The 22403-nt window shown below is 41.0% G+C and overlaps 1 protein-coding gene across 6 annotated transcripts in view; it reads right to left on the bottom strand.

The window, feature by feature from the left end:
* The window catches only part of DNMBP (dynamin binding protein), a 92691-nt gene that overhangs the window by 18806 nt on the left and 51482 nt on the right, over positions 1 to 22403 (bottom strand). For 5 of the 6 annotated variants that reach the window (XM_032491112.1, XM_032491113.1, XM_032491111.1 and 2 more), the window contains 2 exons: positions 1096 to 1289; positions 137 to 236 (listed from right to left, as the gene is read on the bottom strand). In XM_032491112.1, the coding sequence (XP_032347003.1) occupies positions 137 to 236; positions 1096 to 1289 (294 nt within the window). Of the gene's footprint in view, positions 1 to 136; positions 237 to 1095; positions 1290 to 20375; positions 21074 to 22403 lie in introns of those variants that run through there. The other variant, XM_032491115.1, reaches the window with a different exon arrangement.

Below are 22403 nucleotides of genomic sequence, written 5' to 3'. Positions count from 1 at the left end.
TCATTTTCCTAGAAAAACTACTCAGTACCAGCCAGGCCCTTCTCCCCCTGCCTCCTACAAATGAAGTAAAAAGCAAACAAAAAAAACCAAAGAAACAAACAAAAAGTTGCTTCTGAACAATGGCAGGGGCTCATACCTACAGCATCGCTGAATTCCAGATCGGCTAGTAATTGCTTTGAGACCTTAATCACCAACTGCATATTTCCAAAAAGCCCCTCAAAATCAATGTTTGGTATCTGAGAAAGGAAAACAAAACATAAAGATGCATGGAAATTAAATTAATGGCATATCTTTCACATTAGGAACATGTCTTCAAGGATGACACAGAAATTGCTCAAGGTCATTTCACTCACTCTCATGAAGTTTCCAGAATGGGAACATCTAACACCATCTTTAGTGTCACCCTTTGTTCTTGGTCCAACTACTCTGCTCTCCTCTCCCCTCCTCTATCTTAGTAAAGTGATTGTGAACCAATCTGGTCTATAATTGTCCTGGGTAACAAATTCCACCCAGTACCCAAAATCTGATGTCACCACTCACTCCCTTGAGGAGTTCTTGGGAGAGAGGAGCACTCCAGGCGTACACACCCAGGCCAAGCCCAGGTGGTCAAGTAACAAGCAATAAGGACTGTAAATCCCTGGGATACTGTTAACCTTTTATCCCCAGTCTCCAGCATTTAAGAGTGCCTAGCATACACACATTAGTAAGGGTTTGTGGAATAAGCCAAGTACTACCTGGTATTAGAGCCAGGTAACCCATCACCCTCGGACTTCATTACATTATTACACAGCCTTTCCAGTAGAGTGACAATCCTAGACTCACTGGAACTGTTTTCAGGAGCCACAGAAACAGGAAATGTCCTAGGAGTTACTGCAGTAACTTAAGTTAATAGTGGACTTGGTAAGTGACAAGATGCTGAAGGCTCAAGTTCATGACATGTATATTGGGGTCCCTGAGTTAAGAGCAGCAGCAGTAGCAGGCAAAAGCCTTTATTTCAAACCCAAGAAATCTTTATGGTGCAAGCTCCCATATCCTAATGCTTCAGGCTTGGAGACCACATTCAAGGCAAAGCTAACTTTCTCTCATAGTTCCCACCTGTGCCTGCTGCAGGGGTACCATGATCCGCTCAATACACATTTCCAGATCCCGAATGTAGTCTCTTTCTGTCTGAAGAAGTTCCTCTATCACCTTGGCTCTCTTCTCCAGTATCCTCTGCTCTGGGTTTTCAGTGGACACAGGCCCAGAAGGGGCCACCGGTGATGCAGACTGGGAGGAGAGGAGCGTCATTTCTAGAGGGAAAAGAGACTGGTCAGCAGTTCTGGTGTAAAAGCAGGACTCTGCAACAGTTCAAAAAGAACACATTCTTTGAGAACCAAAGGTCTCACAATTGTCAACTGTCAGGAAATCTAATCCCCAAGTCAGTTTTAATCATCAACAGATGAAGACCTTAGAAGACCAACCCTGCAGAGAACTTCTCCCAACTGTGCGATATCATTTCTAGAATTTGTCCTAAAAACAAGTAGCCGGCCCATTTTATGAGGTCAAATCAGTGTCCACAACCTCCTCGGGAAAGAAGTGAAAAGAGGTGTTGTTCTTACAAAGAATCACATTTAATTAGATATAAAACTCATTTCATGATCTTAGCAGCAGGAATATCAAGCTGGAAGTTAAAACCACTGACACAGTACATTAAAAACAATATTATGGAGAACACCATAGTGCCAACTAAGGGGAAGGTAAGAATTAGGTAGGAATTGCCTGTCTGAGATCTGGGTGACTATAAGGCCCACCTTGTTCCAGTTACTGTGATGATGGATTAACGTTAGCATGCAACAAAATATGTAAAAATTGCTCAGACTTTCCCTATCAAAACAGTAAAGAAGACTTACAAACAGGTTTTGTCATTTCAAATGTCCTGGAAGATACAAACATACTATATAAACATGAAGTTCTCTAATAGTATTTTCAATTAAAAAAATCTCTACAGAACCATACCACATAATCTAAAAATGAAAACAAATATGTATTTTATCATTAGCTTTTACAATTACCTGATTGCTACTTAGAAACACATGATGAGAGGCATGTTTACAAAGATGAGATGGTGTTTGTTCATTTAAAATGAATACTAAATACTAACATTTCAACAGTGAAGCAATCTCTGCTATTTCAAATTCCTTAAGATCCACTTTAAAAAAATGACAAATTTGGTAAGTAAACATACTAGCCAGTCTGCGTATGATAACAGGAATATTTTTACCCAGATCTATGAAGCAAAAACACAAATGTTCAAACTATTTACAGAAAATGAGGCTTTCACAGCAGATCTTAGTCTCCCAACCCCTTTCTCTAAGAATTTAGGAATTTCAATGTTTAAAAAGTGCAACCCAGACTCTGGTTTCTAAAAACTGTTCTCCACTAAAAGGAACTAGAGTTCTTTGGAGAAATGGCTCCTTCCATGGCAGGAAAAGATATAGATGAGCCCAAGCTGTCTCATGGCAGAAAGTAAGGAAATGCTGAACAAAATGAGGGTCCGTGTCAAAGGGGCACAGATTCAACTTGAAGGGGCTCCCACTGGCCAAATCTGTACAATTCGAAGATCAAAATAAATATGCACAGCAATGGATTGCAATCCACTGACTAAAATAAGAATCCGTGTGCTCGTATCGGTAATACATAAGTACATAAGTAAACAGGGGCAGAAGAGAAAGCTCTTACAGTAGAATGTCAGCTAACAAATATAGAAGAAGCAACAAAATTTAAAAATCAATATTTTGCAACCATCAAAACCATCAGTGGATGATTCTGGTGTTGGTGGTGGGGTTTGTATGATGACCAAAATATCAGCATAGTTTTGAACTAGTTATTACAAATTATTTATTAATTACAAAAATGAAAATATAGTGGAGAAATGAATAATACCATGGCCTAGTAATCAAAAATTAACACCATCAAAAGGGGACAAACAGACATCATGTGCATCCAAATGTCATGTCTAGAAACAACACAGTATCCCTCATGTAGTATCCCAGTCAAAATGCATAATCTGACATGAATCTTGAGGGAACATCAGACAAACCTAGGGGTTTGCATTCTTCAAAATGTCATGTCATGAAAGACAAAGGAAGCCTGAGGAACAGTTCCCAATTAAAGATCACCAAAGATGTCCAATAAATGCAATGTGTGATTCTGAACTGGATCCTGATCTGGGGAAAAATATTGCCACAAAAGACATTAATAGGACAAATTGACAAAATTGGAATATAGCCCACAGATACATGATTAAGCCAATTTAAAATTTCCTGACATGGCAAAACTATTGTGGTCACGTATGAAAGCATTCACAATATATGCAACCTAGTCTCAAATAGCAAAGAAAAAACCCCCCCGTGTGTGTGTGTGTGTGTGTGTGTGTGTGTGTGTGTAGAGAGAGTGGAAGAGAATGAAAATAAGAACATGGCAAAATGTTAACTGCTGGCAAATCTGAATGAAGGACGATCTTTGTACAATTGCAATTTTCCATAAATTTGATATTATTCAAAATAAACTTTAAAAAGACATAATAGGAAAATTTTCTTTCTTGAACTACTTTTTTTGTTAGAAAGAATGAAAATTTCAAGCATAATTCTTGTTTCATCAGAGTGCTAAATTATGACTAATTGTAGTGTACACAAATTTTCAGTAGCCTTGTTTTAAATTTTCTTTGCAATTTCAGAGCTATCGTATCTCAGTCTGAAACATGGCTTCATAAGCAAGTCGACAAAAGAAATTCACTTTTATAACACAAGACTAAAAAGCTCTAGAAAGGGAGAACACGTGTTGAATTCCTACCACATGCCAGGCACTTTACAAATATTGCGTCCCTGAACTCATTTAATATTCATACCAATGCTGTGAAGTAGTAGTATTATTCCCATTTAATAGATAAGAAAACCTAGGCTTTTAGAGATTGACCAACTTGTCCCAGGTTATGTAATGAGTAAATGGCAGTTCTGGCATTTGAATCTAAATATATTTAAATCCAAATCCTGTACTCAAATCCACTTAATCCTGCACCAGTCTGCCTCCCTAGTGTTGGAATCTCAACTACAAAAGATCAGGGGCTTATCTGCTTCAAATCTTAAAAATTCCCTAGAAACTATTCTCTCCCAAGAATCAAAGTTCCATTAATTATAACACTAAAAGCATAAAATACCAGCAAGCAGTCATCAATCAGAAGCCAGCAACCTGTATCAAGAGACTCAATCAGATTTTTATTTACATTAAAAGAGAGAAAGAAACGGTAACAAGTCTTATAAAATATCAGCATGCCATTTTTCCCCGCTGCCGGTGGGTTTATAAACTCTTGAACAGCCTTTAAAAAAACACCACTAAAAACAGTTTAGCTCAATGAAAAACCCTTGTGGGATATTTTTGCTAAACCACAGTTTCCTGGGTACCACCCCAGAGACTCTGATTCAGGCAGTCTGGGTGGGACTCAGGGACCTGTAGTTTTAACAGAATCCTAAGTGTATCTGAAGATGCAGGTGACCTTCGGGCACACACACATTAGTACTTAAAGATTAAGTCAAACTAGGAATATCTGGCTTGAAATGGCTCCAGATATAAAAACTGTTTTTCCATTATTCTAAATATTGTAAGGGGGAAATAATGTGGGAGAAGGAGCCCCCACCCTTAGAGCCTTTGAACTAGTTATTACAAATTATTTATTAATTACAAAAATGAAAGTGCGGAGAGCCCAGGAAAGCCCATGTCCACCTCTGGGCCTCAATGTCCTTATCTGTAAAACGAGGGTAAGAATACCTGCTTTGCAGAACTGTTGAGGAATCAAACAAGGTAATAACTTAACACAAGTCAGGGCTTTTCCCATGAGGGGCCAGAAAACGACCCCGGCACCGGGTTAAGGTAAAATGCACTGGGTAGAAATGCTCTGTTCAGATGCTAAAAAATTCTACCTTTCTGTAAGAACAATAAAATCTGGGGATGCGGAAGCACACGGAGGAAACTGAGGCCCAGTGCCAGCCTAACAATAAAACGGGCAGACTAGCTCCCACTTTCTTCCTAGGGTGCCCTGGAGGTGTTAAGGAGCTGCGGCTGACTGCACAAACTTACTGTGATAAAACAATTAGTGATGGGTTGTTTTTTCCTTTTGTTCCCCTCCCCACCCCCATCCTTCAAAGTCCCAATTCCAATCCTTCTCAAGAAGGACCTCCATCTCCTCAGGCTAGTGCACTCTCACCAGGCTCGTTCTTCAGTATTCCTGGGGAGCGATTCAGTTAACCGGGAGCTTCTCACAACACCACCGACCACACTTCAAAGCAGAGTTAAAGAGAAAAGCCACTCACTTTTCCCTCGTCTCGAAAGCTGGCTCCGTCTTTGCTGGGGAAAATCTCTGAACTCCTGGCCAGGTCCCAAGCGGCACTTCAATGAGGAAGCTGACTGTTTTACCTGTTTTCATGGGAGCTCCAGCAACCCTGGGAGGTACCTGCAGCACCAAAATTCTGGTGCAAGTGTTTGTGCGGGCCAGGGCCGGCAGGCAGAGTAGAATCTTCCCAGAGCTCTGGAATGCTCCACAACCCCCTAAAATCCTTTGAATAGGGTAGGCATTTCCCCTAGGCTTTCCCATATTTACATATGAATCGTCCGGAGTCCCCCAGGCTATCACAACGGGCCTGTTCTAAAGGATGGAGCTGGAATTCTCTGCTTCCTGGACTGAGATGCAAAGAGTGGGCCCAGCGCTGCTCTGGCCAACACCTTTTCCCTATTAGCTTTCCTTTCCTGGCCCTAAACAGTCACAATTTCACTTCAAGAGTTTTTAATCCAAGAGTATTATCTCCTCTTCCTACCCCTTGCTACATGTTGGTTTTTAGGGAGACTCTTTTCAGGGAAGAATTCTGAAGGCCAATCCAACTCTTATGATAGGAGGCAAAGCTTGTAAAGTGGGCAGCGATTGTCTACTTTCCTGCCCTCGGCCCTCTCGCTCCGCAGTTCCCCTCCCTGGTCAGGTGTAGCCCTCACTTTCCCTGGGGTTTTGCCAACTGGACCTCCTACTCTACGTACCTTACCCTAAAGCCATCAGAATGCAGACCTCAGCAGGCTGGTCCCAGGACAGCAAGAACAGCACAGAATATTCACAGCCCTACTCACAGCTCACAAACATTTACACTTTAAAAGTAACAGAGGGGAGAGGAGGGAAGGGCAAAGGAGAGGGGGAGGAGGAGGAGGAGGAAGGAAAGGAAAGAGAGAAAACATGCAAAACTCTCTACATATCTCCATATACACATATATAATGTGTCAGTGCATAGAAAAAGGTCTGGGAGGAGAACACACTAAACAGAGAGTTTGTCTCAGGGAGGGACTGGGATTTGGGGTAGAAAGATCAACGGGGACTTGAGCTGAATCAGTACTTTCTAATCTCACAAGAATCTATTAACATATTGCCAGTAATTCAAGACAAACTGTCACGCTAAGACACATCCGTGTTGGTGAAACTTCAAGCAGTCCAAGAGAAAACAACTTTTTGTAAAGAGCGGGCCACTGCGAAGATGGTACCACTGACTCGTGAGGCTTCACTGGATGGAGACGTCCAGGGTGCTGCTTCCCTCCACCATCCAATGGAGCACCTTTTAACTTCAAATTTTAAGAAATATTTATATGGCACTTACTCTGTGTGTCAAGCATTGTACCTAGCACTTTACAAATACTGGCTTATTTAACGCTCATAATGATCTTACTATGTCCCCATCTTACTGATGAATGAAGAGGAATTCAGTAACTGGCCTAGTATGTGGAAGATCTGCGCCCACACTGCTCCAGAGGCTGCAGTAGCTATTCCGCCTCCAGTCTTTTTTCCAGGCAGCCAAATCACAGGAATTGTGACCCAGAATTCTACCTGTGGGTTTTGGTGGCCACCTGGTAGCTAATGATAAAACAGTACAATTCTGAAGCACAACTTAACCTCTGCACAGACACCATTCACCCACTATTAAGACTGTGAACAATTATGTACTTAAGCACGTGTACATATGTTCATTTCATTACAGCTATAAAATCCTACTCAGTATAATGGAAATAATCCCTCAGACAGAATCAAATCTAGTGTGTCACACACAGTAAATAGTTTATGGCAGAAATTATGTGTGACTGAAGGGAAAAGCCTATTTCACCACATCCTTTGATGTATCTCTCTGACTTAAAAACACTGATCACCTTACTCAAGGAAGTGGAGCACCCCCTTCATGAAACCTCAGTTCCTTCCTGGTCACCTGGAGAAACATGGCACCCAAAGGGATAAGTGCAGTAAATAAAAACTTTTAATACTGTCTCTATTTCTTACAAAATAAAAGGCAGAAACTTTTAACTCATGAGCCTACTTTCCGGAATTTATTCTATGTAACTAATTGGACAAGTACACAAAGCTGTAAATACAGGGATGTTTATCAATGCATTAACAAATTTAGAAACAAACAAAACTTCTCCCAAAAGGGGCCTGTCAAATTATCTCCATAACAGAACACTATTACAACCACTGAGATGCAGATTTATATTTATATTTATAATATGGAACATTGTCTAATGTGTACTGTTAAATGTCTCAGGGAGGGAAGGTTACAAAATAGTTTATGAAAGAACTGCAGTTTTGTTGAAAAGGGAAAAATATTTTCAATGCATATATCTGAAAATGAAAAAGTCTTGAAGGTGAAAGAAATTCTGATTTTTTCCCCTTTTCAACATACTGTATTTTCTAGTTTTTCTCTGGTGAATGCGTAATTATTGATATGACAAAGAAGAATAAAGTGCAAAAAGAACATCTGCTATAAAACAAGAATATTCTAATACTCACAATCCTTTCTCAATCACTCTGTTAATCTCTTTCAAATTCTTTCCTCACATTTTAATAATCTGAGATTTCTGGCCTAATATCTTTTTTAACTGCTGAAGAAAACGGGTAATAAGACACTGTTGAAATAACAATTTGCTGGTCTAATAAGAAAACAAAAAAAACCTGCCTGCTTAGCAGTCTGTCTAGAAAACTCTGAGAGGGAATGATCTTTATAAATCTGCTCATATTCCCCCCAGCCCAAGTAGAAGGATCATAAATCCTGGTTTTCCATGCGACCACATCAGTCCAGCTGGCCCACCCAGCCCCCACCACTGCTTCTCCTTCAGCACCTACACAGCTCGCATTTGGAGAAAGTTCATCCTGCTCGAGGTTAGACTTTCAGCTCTGTGGTCCCTGGCTTTTCTGCAGGACTCACAACGACTCTTCTTAATCACCAGACTTCAGGAAGGAACTTACTACATGCAGGTCCTAAATCTCAACAGCAACTGAAAAAACTTCCCCTGTGCCTTTTGCTCAGCCACTGCCCTGCCTATCTTGGCAAGTAGCCTCCAGCACAATCCCTGCTGGGAGGGTGTCCACCTCAGAGGAGGGGGAAACCTACCTCAAAGCTTCCCGTTTCCCACTTCCTACCCAGCCCTTTAGAAGAGCAAACAAGAGTCAGGTGCCCAGAGCACAAGAGTCTGCAACTTCTTACATCTGCCAGGACAGCGAGACTAACACCAGATCCAGTGAAACACCACTTCTAAACACTCACCCGATCCTACAGAGGTGTGCTGTTGGTGTGCTTAAAACTACGAGGTTACTAGTATTACTGAATCTTTAGGCAGCAGAAGTGAAATAATCAAGAGGGCAAAGATAATTTTCACAAAATAATAAACAGAAATAAATCGTCCCTGTTTAATAAGCAAATTTTGATTACACTCATTCAACAAAACTATTTCCTAAACACACGTCTGAGGTTATAGTCGCCAGGTCTCCCGGGGGAAAGCATTACTGCTCTCATTTTACAAATGAGGAAGCAGGGGCACAAAGCAATGAAGTGACTGGCCTGACGCCACACAGTGAAGGCTTCGAAGGCTTCGTATTCAAAACTAGCGTCTCCGGCCTGTGCTTTCCACTAAAAGTCAAGGCTAGTTCTGGATCACATGACTTTTCCATGTGAGTGTGGCCATTTCCTGCATTGTAATTCCATTTTTTATAATAACACTACGATGTTTCAAATTTTGCTCATTTACAGGACCCTCTGGCTACTTTTCTATCCTACCCTATAAAACCAGACTTATTTCAGCTTCTATTAGGTAGTTCACTTTTATTCCTTCCATTTTCTCTCATAACATTTTATGTATCTTTTATAACTGTGTACCAAAAAAATCAGTTGATTTGTGTTATAATCATGTTCAAACTTTAATTACAAAAATGAATACTGAATAGAGAGCTACCAAGCAGAGTGCTAGGAGATGGGGCAAAGGGATCGAAAGTTGAAAGCCATTTCTTTAATCTCAGGCAATTCATTTCATCCATCTAGCGCTCAGGAAGAGCAAACCAAGTGGGGTGATTCTACATGGTCTTGGACATAAAGAATAATACAGAATAGAATGAACTTAAGCATTAAGAATTTTGGTTACATTTATTTAAAAGGGTGAACCCAGTCTCCCAAAATAAGGATTCTTTCCAAGTGTGATTCAATATTTTGATGGTAAAATCTGGTTAAACCTAGGCTATCGGTCAGTACTGTCAAATTCATTTCCTAGCTGAAACAGAAAAATAAATTAAACTTCAATATGCCAGAATGTACACTGGGATTTTCCTGGGACTCTAATCATTCGGGCTGTACAGGCTTACATGAGCTCTCGGCATCCCAATTCCCCCGGATGTGCCCTGGCTTCCATTTCTAGGGACACAGGTGGAGCTGCTTCTACAGCTTGAGAGTGCAGCAGGCGTAGTGAATAAAGCACTTAGACTACAAGTCAAAAGACCTGGGATCTATTCCTGCCTCCCCTCCTATCCCTGACATGTTACATAACCTCTCTGGGCTACGGTTTCCAGGTGTGTGTAACAAACAGGTTGGACCTCTTTGGTTACTTCCAGGGTCTAAAATCTTATGTACTTTCCTACTGTTACTTCACTTACTCCTCTCAATTTGGTGTAACTACACTAGTCTCTCACTAGTTCCACAAGGAGTGTCACTTAGCGTGTCACTCAGTGTCGATCAGTGACTAACCTGGGCAGTTAGTCACTTCCTCTCTGTGAGCCTCGAGGCCTGGGCACTTGCTGCTATTACGAAACTGAGCGCAGCATACTTTAAGTATTTGTTTCCTTATTATTCCTTGAACATAACAAGCCCAGCTTGTCTCCGTGCCCTTCTGCTCACTACTGTCCTGTAAGCCCAGCCAGGTGAAGGCTTCTCTAGTCCCTGGATTACTCTTTCCTCTAAACTTCACTTCTTGAGTAACAGTACAAAGAAAGATTTACTGCTTATCTTTTGATGTGCATGTTCTGTGCCCTCAGAGTTATTTAATTTGATAACAAATATTCATTGAGCATCTATTATACACCTATTATACTATGAAAGGGCCTGGAAACACCATTCTTACTGCCAGCATAGAAATTAGACTCTTCTGGACGTTTCTGCATACCTAACATGCACCTAATCGACAGTAATTAGCACAGCAACCAGCACTTAATAAACACCATCAATTATTACTGTTTAGAGGGCCCTAAGCATTGCTCTGCTTTGGTTGTGATGGAGAAACACTATGCAAAGATTTTTAAAAATCATTAAATATCCTAACTTTTGTTTGCCTTAACTACTTGCTGCCACACCTACGACACTGGGATTAACTAGGTTTCAATCTTCTCCTAAGACGGGCGGGGGCCAGAGAGCAGAAGAAACTAAATTTCATATCTCCAAATGACTGAGGAAAGAACTAGAGGAATTCTACAATAATTTTCATCTAAGTATTGCTGTAAGTCAGCGATCAGTGAAAGCACCTTTACATTTCAGTAGATGTTAAGATGCACATTTTTTCATATTTTAACATCTTGGAAATCAAGGTGTGTTTTCCAATTAGCAGCATGTTAATTTGTCTTCTAATTAGAAGTCTTTCCTTTCTAATGCTACATAAAATTATTCGATGTCTTATAATAGATGGTATTTTAGATTTAACGAAATGCAATATATTTCTTCTCTTTGCCTCCTCTCGGCTTATGATTCAAAGAAAGGGGTTTCTAGACAGCATGGAACAAGGTCAGAGATTTAGAACCTAGCCCTGCCCACTGCTGTGGGGCAGTGCACATAAATGTGCATCTTCCCACCAGAAATGATTGTGTATTGCACTGTCACAGCCCTGTGACTTCACAGCCCAATGTTCATGCAGTGAGGGTACTTTCTGGTTTCTCAGGAAACATGAAATTGGAAAACTCTGTGGTGTCAGGGTGGGAGTGTCAAGTTTCTCAGCTCCCAGCCCGACATTCCATGAAGGCTGGGCCTGCCTTGACACTGCAAGATAGCAGCTTGGATTAACCCCCTCCCACTGCTCCCTTCAACCTCCTCAGGTCCACAAGAAAGAGGATGCCCTAGAAGACTGCCTCCTCCTGTCCCACCTAGATTGCTTACCTTCCCTGGAGATCTTTTGCTTTTACAGAGACCTGGGATCTCCCCAGACCAATATCCCTTTATTGTTGATGAAATATTACAAAAAAATAATTTAAGCAACAACTTGTGGAGAAAGTAGAGAGCCCAGCTTCTTCTTCTTCTTCTTTTTTTTTTTTTTTTTTGATTTATTTTTTTGTAGGGGGAGGTAATTAGGTCTTTTTAGAGGAGGTACCAGGGATTGAACCCAGGACCTCATGCATGCTTGAGCTATACCCTCCCCACCAGCTTCTTAAGAATGTAACGCATGATCCCAGTAGGCAGGACTGCCTTATTTTCTCTAGAGCCTAGATTATCTCCCAACTCTTGATGAAATAGGGCCCTACATTTATTTCCTTTTGCCTCCATATGTTTACTTTTTCCTATTTCTTTGCCTCCTACCTACCCATCTATTTTCAAACAAGCACTGACACCCTGATTTTAAAAAGTAAACACAGACAACTTTGTTCAACTCTGCGCCCCCCTCAGCCACAGTCACCTCTCTTTGATTCTTTTTGTGCAAGGTCTTGAAAGAGTAGTCTTCATGCCCTCCCTTTACCACCTCCACCCCATAATTAGTTTTGTGTCATCACTTTTCCAGTAATACTGTCTTTTCAGTCAACCAATAACCTCCTCAGCAAATCCATGGCATCATACTTGACTGTCCTGTGGCGTGTGAAACTGCTGGCCATTCCCTCTTACACTAAGCTCTCAGGTCTTCTTCTGCCCCCTTCCAGTGCCCCTGCCCCTACGCTGTGGGCATCCCCAAGGCCTGATTCTCAGACACCTGTGATTTCCCCAGCCATTCCCGTCCTCAGAGAAGTCATCTACCCACGGTTTCAGTGATTACATCACAGAGGGTGAATCACCACGTGCAACGTCCAGCTCTGACTTCTTCCTCAGGCTCTGGTCCAAACTCTGATCTGGTTTCTAAGATTTCAATACTCCAGTTCTTCCCCACGCTGTGTTCCTCTTTGTCACCACAACTCTGCATCTTTGCTCATGGAGTCTCCCCAACCAGGAATGTTCTTCCTGCTTCTCTTTGCCAACCTCAACCCCTCTACTCCTTTAAGTTTAGTTCAAATTCAAACATCTTCCTAAGTCTCTTCCATTAACTCAGAGAAAAACTGAGCTTTTCCTCTTCTGACTGTCCACAACATTTACTGTCTATGCTATATGCTTCTGTACTTTATTTAATTATTCATATTTTTACACTTAGTCTCTTCAACTGATCTGTAAACTCCTGTGGGGGTGAGGGTTAGAGGAGGAGGTATCCTTCCCTGGGTACCTCCAATAACTGGTACAGTGCTAAGTACAAACACTAGTTAATAAACACTTATTGAACTGCATTCAAAGGGGATATGGGATCTATGTCCTGGTATAATTATGATTTATGATGATAAGGACAGCAGCTTCTGTTTATTTAGCATTTACTGTGTGTCAAGCTCTGATGCACTATTCTAAGTACTTGCACATCGATAAACTCACCTAATCCTCATAATGTACCATGTAAGTACATTATCTGGTTTTACTGATGAGGAAACTGCAGCCTAGAGAGAATAAGTAATTTATACAAGGTTACACAGGTAGTAGAGCCACGTAAGGGAAGGTATCTAATAATTCTCCTTACAGCACCTACAAAATTGTGTTTGAATCACTTGCTTATATGATGTTTTCTGAAACTGAGTTCCTGAAGGCAGGCACAAGTCTTACTCACCTTGTCCAGTGTCTCACCAGGGACATAGTCTGCACTTAGGGCAGAACAGTTCTTCATTGTGTGTAGGATGGTCCTACATACTCAAGACATTTAGGGTCCCTGGTGCCTGCCTCCTAAAAGCAAGTAGTCCCCTGCACCATCATTGTGACCACCAAAAGATACCATCCCCCATCTCCAAGTGCTGGGGCCGCGCTCACCAGGCCTCAGAAAGCCTGCGCCTCCAGAGCCCACTACCTACCAAACCAGCACATCGCCAGTCCCTGCGGCCATGATTCAAACCAGGTGACTCCCCAGCCCAGCCTCTGCCATCTGGACCACGGATGGGCACCTAATCAATGAGTGGTTAATTCCTATGATGAGGCCTAACTAAAAAATTCAGGCTGAGTCAATTATACTCACTCTCCTGGGATCTGAATTAAGAACTCTAAGGCAGATCAGACAGGACAGAGGCAGAAGCAGCAGGAATGCCCCAGAGAGTGCTGGGACAGCTATGATTTTGAGTAATCTAGTGAAGAAGGAGTAGAAACTATGAGTAAGTGGAAGGTGTCAGTCAGAGGAGACCAAAGCAGAAGCCCAGAGGAAAGGAAAAACATCATGAGGAAGATGGCCTGTGAGAGAAGGATACAGAGAAACATAATAGCTGGTCCACAGGGTACCTGACATCAGTTCACTTGTCCTAGAACAACAGCCCCATCCCTCCTCAGGGTCTCAAGGTCATCTCTGTCCAACCAGAACACAGCACAAGGTTTGTTACTCAGTAAATCTGTTAGATAAAAATACACGAATGGCTCACGTTTCTCATAACAATGAAATTAGAATAAAAGCTGCACAAAGGGCTTTGAAACCAGTAAAGCATATAAATTAAAGGGTACCGCTACTACTTCTGCTGATACTGAAAGGCTACATTTGTTCTGCTGGCCATTTGCTACTGTCCAGTTAATTCCTAGGAGCAGGCCCCTGGTCTCTAGGTGTCTGCTATACTCATGGCTTGCAATCAGCTCATGAAATTATTCAGGACAAAAAGCTCAGTGCCTTTCACTGACTGGCAGATATTTTATTCCAGGAGTTTGAATACAGACTATTGCTACAGAGATATCATATTCATTTATTTGCAATGAAAAGGAACCTTCACTGTCAAAGTCCTAACACTTTGAACTATCTGGGTATCACTGGTACAAGTTTCAAATCTGTGCAGGTTTTTATCTTGGGAGAAAAACAAAAGATTTTCTTGGATTCTGCTGCTCCACTGAGGTTACTGTCCAAACTTTTAAGGAACTGCTTTCACAGTTGGCCCTTCATATCTATGGATTCTGCATCTGCAGATTCAACTGAGGATCAAAAATATTTTCTAAAAATTCCAGCAAGTCTCAAAAAGCAAAACTTGAATTTGCTGCACTGGCAACTATTTATACAGCATTTACATTGTATTTACAACTATACTGTATTAGGTATTATAAGTACTCAAGATGATTCAAAGTATATGGGAGGATGTGTGTAGGCTACATGCAAATACCATGCTGTTTTATATAAGGGGGTTCAGCACCCGCAAATTTGGGCATCTGTGAGGGTGTGGGGGGGGGTGCTGGTCTTGGAACCAACCCCCCCCATGACCACAAATACCAAGAGACGACTGTATACCCCTCACTACCACTTCCCTGCTAAACGTCCTGTAATGTTTTGTGCCTCTGGTGCTCCTATTCCTCAGCTCATGGACCAAATGCAAAGGTCTTTCCTTAGAACACATCCTCCTCTCTTATATCTCTGCTGCATGTAACTCAGCTGCACTCATTCACTGGAAACCCCTTCTCTGGCTCCCCAAACACAACACTTTTCTGCTCTTCTAAGTTCATTTATTTGAAATGAACTTATAACTGCACTTCTGGCTTCAACTATGGTGCTGCAGCAAAAGCACAGATCTGGGTATCAAGAGACCCAGCTTCTATTCCTGATCTAAGGATTGACCAATTACCTTGGACACACGGTTTAATTTCTGTGAACTCTGTCTCTTTGTTTATAAAGTGAGTGGATTTAGGTATTTTTCATACCGCTGACACACATTTTACACTGTGGCTCAGTATATACATACACATATTTACACAGTACATTGTGTCATGTATATATTTGTAGGTACACACACTCACAGACAAGTATTATATGCTTATTTTTACTCCATGAGATATACTTGAAATTTTCTAATCACTTCTATTTTATTTTTCAAAACATGCTAGTTACAACCCACTAAATAGACTTTAAAACCCAATCATGAGTGGCTACTCACTATATATTAAATACTAGACTTGTTGAAGTGTCAATTTCCTTCTAGTAATAGTATAAGAGGATTCTGTGTTGTAGCCTTCCAACCTTGAACCATTAGTCTTAACTCTCGCCTGAATTCAAGTTTCCTATTTCTCTCTGTAAGAGTTCTTCATTTAGATATTTTCATACCACGTAAATTAACCTAGTTAATGTGGAATTTGAAGCACCAGGTCCCCTTGGATCATAACTATTTATGTTATTAGTAAGTGTAAAACCCTAGTGCTGACTTTTGGCCTAGTAATGGTAGTGTAGCTTACATTGGACTAACTTCCCTACTGATAACTATTAGCAACTCTGGACACAGTACTTTTAAAAAATAACTATGTGAAGGCATTGGAAAGCAACCAAAAGCAGCCAGAAACTGGAGGGGATGTGACTGGAAACATGGGAAGAAAACAAGGTTAAGATCCCTATCTGATCCCTGCCCCCCCACCCCCACCCCAAGGCAATCCCTAGTCTTTCAGCATGTAGGGGAATAAAGCAGAAACTGAAAGCCAACAAGTGGCAATATTTTGGGGCTACAGAATCAAACGTTCAGGACTCTGGCTCTGAAGTGGCTAGATATGAAGGGAGAAATCCTGAAAAAGAGGAGGCCACAGAGAAGGCAGCCCCAAAAGCTGTGTAGAAATTCCCTTCAAATCCTTGAACTGTGCACACAGGTGATGAGATTCCAAGGAACCTAGCAGGAAGCAACAACAGTTGGAGGCTAGAGAGCTGGGCAGATATTCCAACTGTATAGGGCTGGGAAGACAGAGTTAGAAATTTGAGTCCCCCCAAGTTAGAAGGTTCAATAAACAGGTCCTGTTTGGAAACCACTTGGAAGAGCCTTACCTTAGGAGTAAGGCCCTCCTCCCAGGAAGAGAAGCCACACCCTAGGTCTAAGGGCAAAACCATAGCAGACCTGCCCTAAGCTTGAGGCCTTCATAGGGGAATGAACTGATAAGGCAGAAGAGAGGAAGGAAAATTCCTGACAGAACAACTTTGTTTATAGCCTGGGAGATGGGCTAGGAGCAAGCCCTGAACAGTGCTTTGTTTCTCAGATGGAGTAGGTGGAAGGTGGGGAAGAATGGGAGAGAGGAAGGGATGGGGCATTACACTTGGATAATTACACCTGCAAACACAGGGTCCGAGGGCAGATGTCCAATGGGGGGGGTCAATCTGGATCTCAGGAAGGAGGGGACCATGCAGTGACAGTGGTGGGGTGGGGGTTGAGGGTACTTGCAAGGGTGAAGGGAGATGGATAGATAAAAGATAAAGAAATCATAACTTATGAGCACCTATGTTCCAGACATGTGATTAAGTGTTTGGTTTATATTATCTCACTGTGATTCAGGTATTATTATCGTCATTTTACCAATAAGGAATCCAAAGCTCAGAAAAGTAATTCATGTGAAGTTACACTATTAGTAAATGGTGGAGCTGAGATGTGAACTCAAGGCAGAAGACCAACACTGAAGCTTGTTGCTTTTCTATAATTACATGCTGTGACTGAGTAGCTTTCAAGAAGGGCAGTGGCACATGTGCTACAAAACAGCTAGCAAAGAATGTTAGAAAGCAAAAAGACCTCTGGGACAGACTAGACTTTGTTATAGGTCAAGGAGGATTTAGAGGTATAAAAAAAGGTGTCAATATGAATACACTATCAAAAGTTAAGTCCTCATATAGTATCACCTCACACCAGATCGAGATGGTTATCATCAAAAAGTCTACAAATATACAAATGGCCAATAGGCACATGAAAAAATGCTCAGTATCGCTAATTATCAGAGAAATGCAAATCAAAACTACAATGAGGTATCATCTCACACCAGTCAGAATGGCCATCATTCAAAAGTCCACAAACAATAAATGCTGGAGAGGCTGTGGAGAAAAGGGAACCCTCCTACACTGTTGGTCGGAATGTAGTTTGGTGCAGCCGTTATGGAAAACAGTATGGAGATTCCTCAAAAAACTAAAAATAGAGCTACCATATGATCCAGCAATTCCACTCCTGGGCATATATTCAGAGGTAATTCTAATTCAAAAAGATACATGCACCCCAATGTTCATAGCAGCACTATTCACAATAGCCAAGACATGGAAACAACCTAAATGTCCACTGACAGATGACTGGATAAAGATGTGGTATATTTATACAAGAATACTACTCAGCCATAAAAAAGAATAAAATAAAGCCATTTGCAGCAACATGGATGGACCTGGAGACTGTCATTCTAAGTGAAGTTAAGTCAGAAAGAGAAAGAAAAATACCATATGATATCACTTATATGTGGAATCTAAAAAAAAAAAAGGCAAAAGAATTTATTTACAAAACAGAAACAGACTCATAGACATAGAAAACAAACTTACGGTTACCGGGTAGGGGAAGGGGTGGGAAGGGGTAAATTGGGAGTTTAAGATTTTCAGATACTAACTAATATATATATATAAAATAGATAAACAACAAGTTTATACTGTATAGCGCAGGGAACTATATTCAATACCTTGTAGTAACTTATGGTGAAAAAGAATATGAAAATGAATATATATACATTCATGTATGACTGAAGCATCATGCTGTACACCAGAAATTGACACACTGTAAACTGATTATACTTCAATAAAAATATATATATACAAAAAAAGTCTACAAATAATAAATGTTGGAGAGGGTGTGGAGAAAAGAGAACCCTTCTATACTGTTGGTGGGAATGTAAATTGGTGCAGCCACTATGGAAAACAGTACGGCAGTTTCTTAAAAAACTAAAAATAGAGCTACATATGATCCAGCAATCCCACTCCTGGGCATATATCCAGAAAAGATGAAAACTCTGATTTGAAAAGATACATGCACCCCAGTGTTCACAGCAGCACTATTTACAATAGCCAAGGCATAGAAACAACCAAACAGTGTCCATCAACAGATGACTGGATAAGAAGATGTGGTATATACATACAATTGAATATTACTCAGCCATTAAAAAGAATGAAATAATGCCATTTGCAGCAATAAGGATGAACCTAATGAATATCATACAAAGAGAAGTCAGACAGAAAATAACAAATATTATATCACCTATGTGGATCTAAAAAATAATATAAATTAATCTATATACAAAACAGAAACAGACTCAGACATAGAAAATAAATTTAAGATTACCAAAGGGGTGGGGGGAGGGAGAAATTAGGCATATGGGATTAACAGATACAAACTACTATACATAAATTAGACAGGCAACAAGGATTTACTGTATAGCATGGGGAAATATAGTCAACATCTTGTAAAACCTATGAGGGAAAAAAAACATATATATAACTGAATCACTTTGCTGTACACCTGAAACTGACACAATATTGTATACCAAATATACTTCAATTTTAAAAAAGTTAAGTCCTTAAATATAAAGAGAATTGCAAAAATGGAACTGGTATAAGGTGGAACTGAGCAGGTTTCAGAGAGCTCATAGGGCATATTACAACACTCCAGAGAAAAGGGTTTGACTCCTATTAAGTCAAACATAATAAACAGAGTTAGGAGGCTTAATACAATAAGGAACTAAAGATAGGAAACAAAGTTCATCTAAGGAACAGCTGTGGGGGAAGGGAAAAGGGATTATATAAAAACTAACTTAAGGAATCACAGGATCAGACTTTTCTGAGCTGGAAAGAATTAAGAAGTCATCCAATCTCCATCATTTCAGAGCAAAAATGCACCTAGGGAAAAATAGCTAGCTGCTAAAGACCTCAACCTTTCAACCTCTCAACTAAAGCTGGGCTTGGTTTCATTTTTACCTTTATGAATGCAGGAAGAGAGCCTGCTTTGTCCAAAACAGTGCCCTGAAAATTCAGGTTAAGTCAAGCCTGTGTTGGAAGACCACTAGACAAACCACTGGCAGTTCCAGGATCACACCAGGGCTTGTCTTTTCAGTGGCTCCCACCACAAATTTAACCAGTGGGTCTATTCTGAAGGAGACCTGGACAAGAAAGCTAGAAAGCTTCTACTTGGGAGAAAGCTGCGAGATGGATTTTCCAGATCGTTCACATTTTCTGACTCTAACCCTTATCCTCTCGCCATAACCTGGACTCCTCCAAATTGGCAGAGCCAGAAAGTCTGCTTGACATGAGGATAACATATATTAAAAAAAAAAAAAAAAAAAGGTTTTGGCAGGAAGTCCAGTAATTACAAAAACAACAAAATAAAATAAACAGTTTGCTCCCCGGACCTGGAGAAGAGATGACAAAGTGGTAAGAAAGAAACTCTACAGGATAAAGGACTCTTAATATCCCCATTTTACAGGTATCTTAGTTAAAACTCAGTGAGATGAAGTCATTTGAATACCTAACATGTACAAAGTACAATGAAGAATATAAAAAATCTCATTTCCACAGGAGTTTTAGTGCTCACCATTCACTTAAGATTCCTGAATGTCAAGTAATGGATAATCTATAAAACAAAATAAGTCTTCTTTTCCCCTGATGTCTAAAGGATAGGGACCGAAAGAAAAAACACGCCAGGAAAATAAATTTTCACTTGGAGCCCTGCTAATGAACTTGCCATCCCTATAAGACAAACAAAAGTTATTAAAGTAAAAATGGAAAGATACTTGGGATTAGAGACATATGACAGACCAAGAAAGGTCAAGGAAAGGTCCCACGAGAACAGTCTGATTTTGAAAGCCATCTCACAAATTTACAGCCTTATGCATGCACTGTTCTGTAAAGTGCTACCGAGGGGAATTAAATCTCTAAGGCTGTTCTAACTCAAGATACTATGAATAAGAACTTTGGGGGCCAGGTTCCTTAATCACGCAAAGGTTCCTAGTACCTGGTAGAACCACCCTTTTTATCTATTCCAGGCCATATCCTTCTAAGGCTGGCTGAGTCCGTACCTTGGGCTCTTGTCCTGTTTTGCATGAACTCTGAGCGTCTCAGGGTGCTGGGTGCTGTGCGGCGGAGGAAGTTATTCCTTTTCCAAATCTCTGGGTCATTTAACTTTCTCTCTTCCTCTAAATCCCAGCTATCCTTCTGTAATGAAGTGCCCCAAGGAATGCCACAGTGATGTTCTCCTTGGTCCCCTGTAGTCCACTGATTCCGCAGACCAACTGGGAGGACCCCTCTGCTCCCATGTGCCGTCGTTTCTGGTGTACTAATTCCATTACACTCTGAAGTCTTCATTGGGTGCAGAGGATCTGTTCCTCTGTAATTCTGAAATTTATACTCACAGGTTGCAAACAGAGTATCACAGCTTCTATTTTCTGTATCAAAATTACTCTGATCCACGGCATGAGTCTTTGCTTTGAGATCAAGTTTATCATTTTGATAAACATTCTTGTCCCCATCATTGTATTTGACACATTCCTTACCTTCACTGACACCATTTAAATCTGGGAAGTCCACAGACTGACCATTAGTACAATGCTCAGGAACATTATATAATTTGTTGAAGTCTCTATAATGAAAATTAACTTCTTTACAAGCCTCAAGATTATAATCAAAATTCCTGCGATTTATATGCCGGTTTTGAGGTTGACCAAAATTCCCCACAGATTCATCCAAACCCCTAGTAGCCAGTCCACTGTCCAGTTTCTTTACAGTCCTCAGGATTATGATTCAGATTCCTATGATTTATGCAGCCATTCTTCTCCCCATATCCTCCAGCTTTCCAGGTTTCATCTGGGCTTCCTGTAAACCAATCATCCTCAGTCACAGGGCTCAGATTCCCATAATCTCTATTTTCTGAATTCTTAGGACCATCACAGCTTGGAGTCACACTTCCATGCGACACACAGTCCTTTCTACTTTCCTCTGTTTCCTCATTGTCCATATAGCTCGGTTCACTCTGCTCAAAATCCCAGTATCCACAATGCCTTTTTCTGTAGGGCCAATTCTGCCCTGTAGTCTGGTATCTGGAATCCAAGTCATCATCTCTGTAAAGTCTATCAAGCTGCTGTAAGGTCCCTTTTCTGTAGACTCCTGCAATCTTCATACTCCCAGATGGAGCTCCAGTGCCCTTTCTTCTCCGATTCTCTTTCTTTTTTCAAACTTGTGGCTTTCACACATACTCACTGTGCTTAAAGACACACGTTTCACTGCTCCCTTCCATGGGCCTGGGCTGGGCTGAAATGTGAACAGGTGCAGTGTAGCCTGAGGCTGTACCTGTCCCTCCTAAAATGTCTCCCAAAGCACTTTAAACGTTCTTCTTGCTACTCCGGTTGGAGCAGAGAGAGATGTGGAGTTATTTCGACCTCAGGATCCAATCAGTGAGCTGCTCTATCTTTCGCCACAGAGCCCAGAAGATAATTAGTAACTAGCGTTCATGTGATTGGAGTTGGCAGCTTTGTTTGGTGTTTCCCTCAAGCTGGTCAAACTGGTTTGCACTGCTTTATGTGCTAAAGGTAGAAGCATTCTGCTGCTCTAAAGGTTTTGCAGAAAAAGCGGAGTGAAAGAGAAACAGCCCCCTTTAAAAGCCCAAGGCAAGATCATATATCAGTCTCACGGGCTTCTTTAATCCTTCAATAATCAATCAGAGGTATGAATAAATGCTTTCACATGCAGCTCAAACTAGACCTCCACTGCCCCCGTGCCTGTCCTCCAACTTTCTACTCCTTAGACACCTGAAACTCTCCGGGACTCCCTTCCCTTTAAGTTAGAGACAGGACTCTTCCGCCTCTGAGAGCTTTGCTTTTACAGGGTTCAGGTTACCAGTTAGTGTGTACTCAAATCACAAGCTGTTTAACTTCCTGTCGCAGACACGTTGGCTGTCCCCCTCAAGGAAGAAAAAGTACGTCTTTTATTCTGATCTGATGTATGGGTAATTTTATAGCGTAAAAACTCTTCCCCAGAGGAATACAGTTATGTATGCTGTCCCATTTTTCTTGACACTTGTTATGCCAGAGAAGCATCAAAACCATTCCTCT

This window comes from Camelus ferus, chromosome 11 (genome assembly GCF_009834535.1).
Source record: "Camelus ferus isolate YT-003-E chromosome 11, BCGSAC_Cfer_1.0, whole genome shotgun sequence".
Lineage (NCBI taxonomy): Eukaryota > Metazoa > Chordata > Mammalia > Artiodactyla > Camelidae > Camelus > Camelus ferus.
This window is presented reverse-complemented; position numbering and strand designations above follow the sequence as displayed.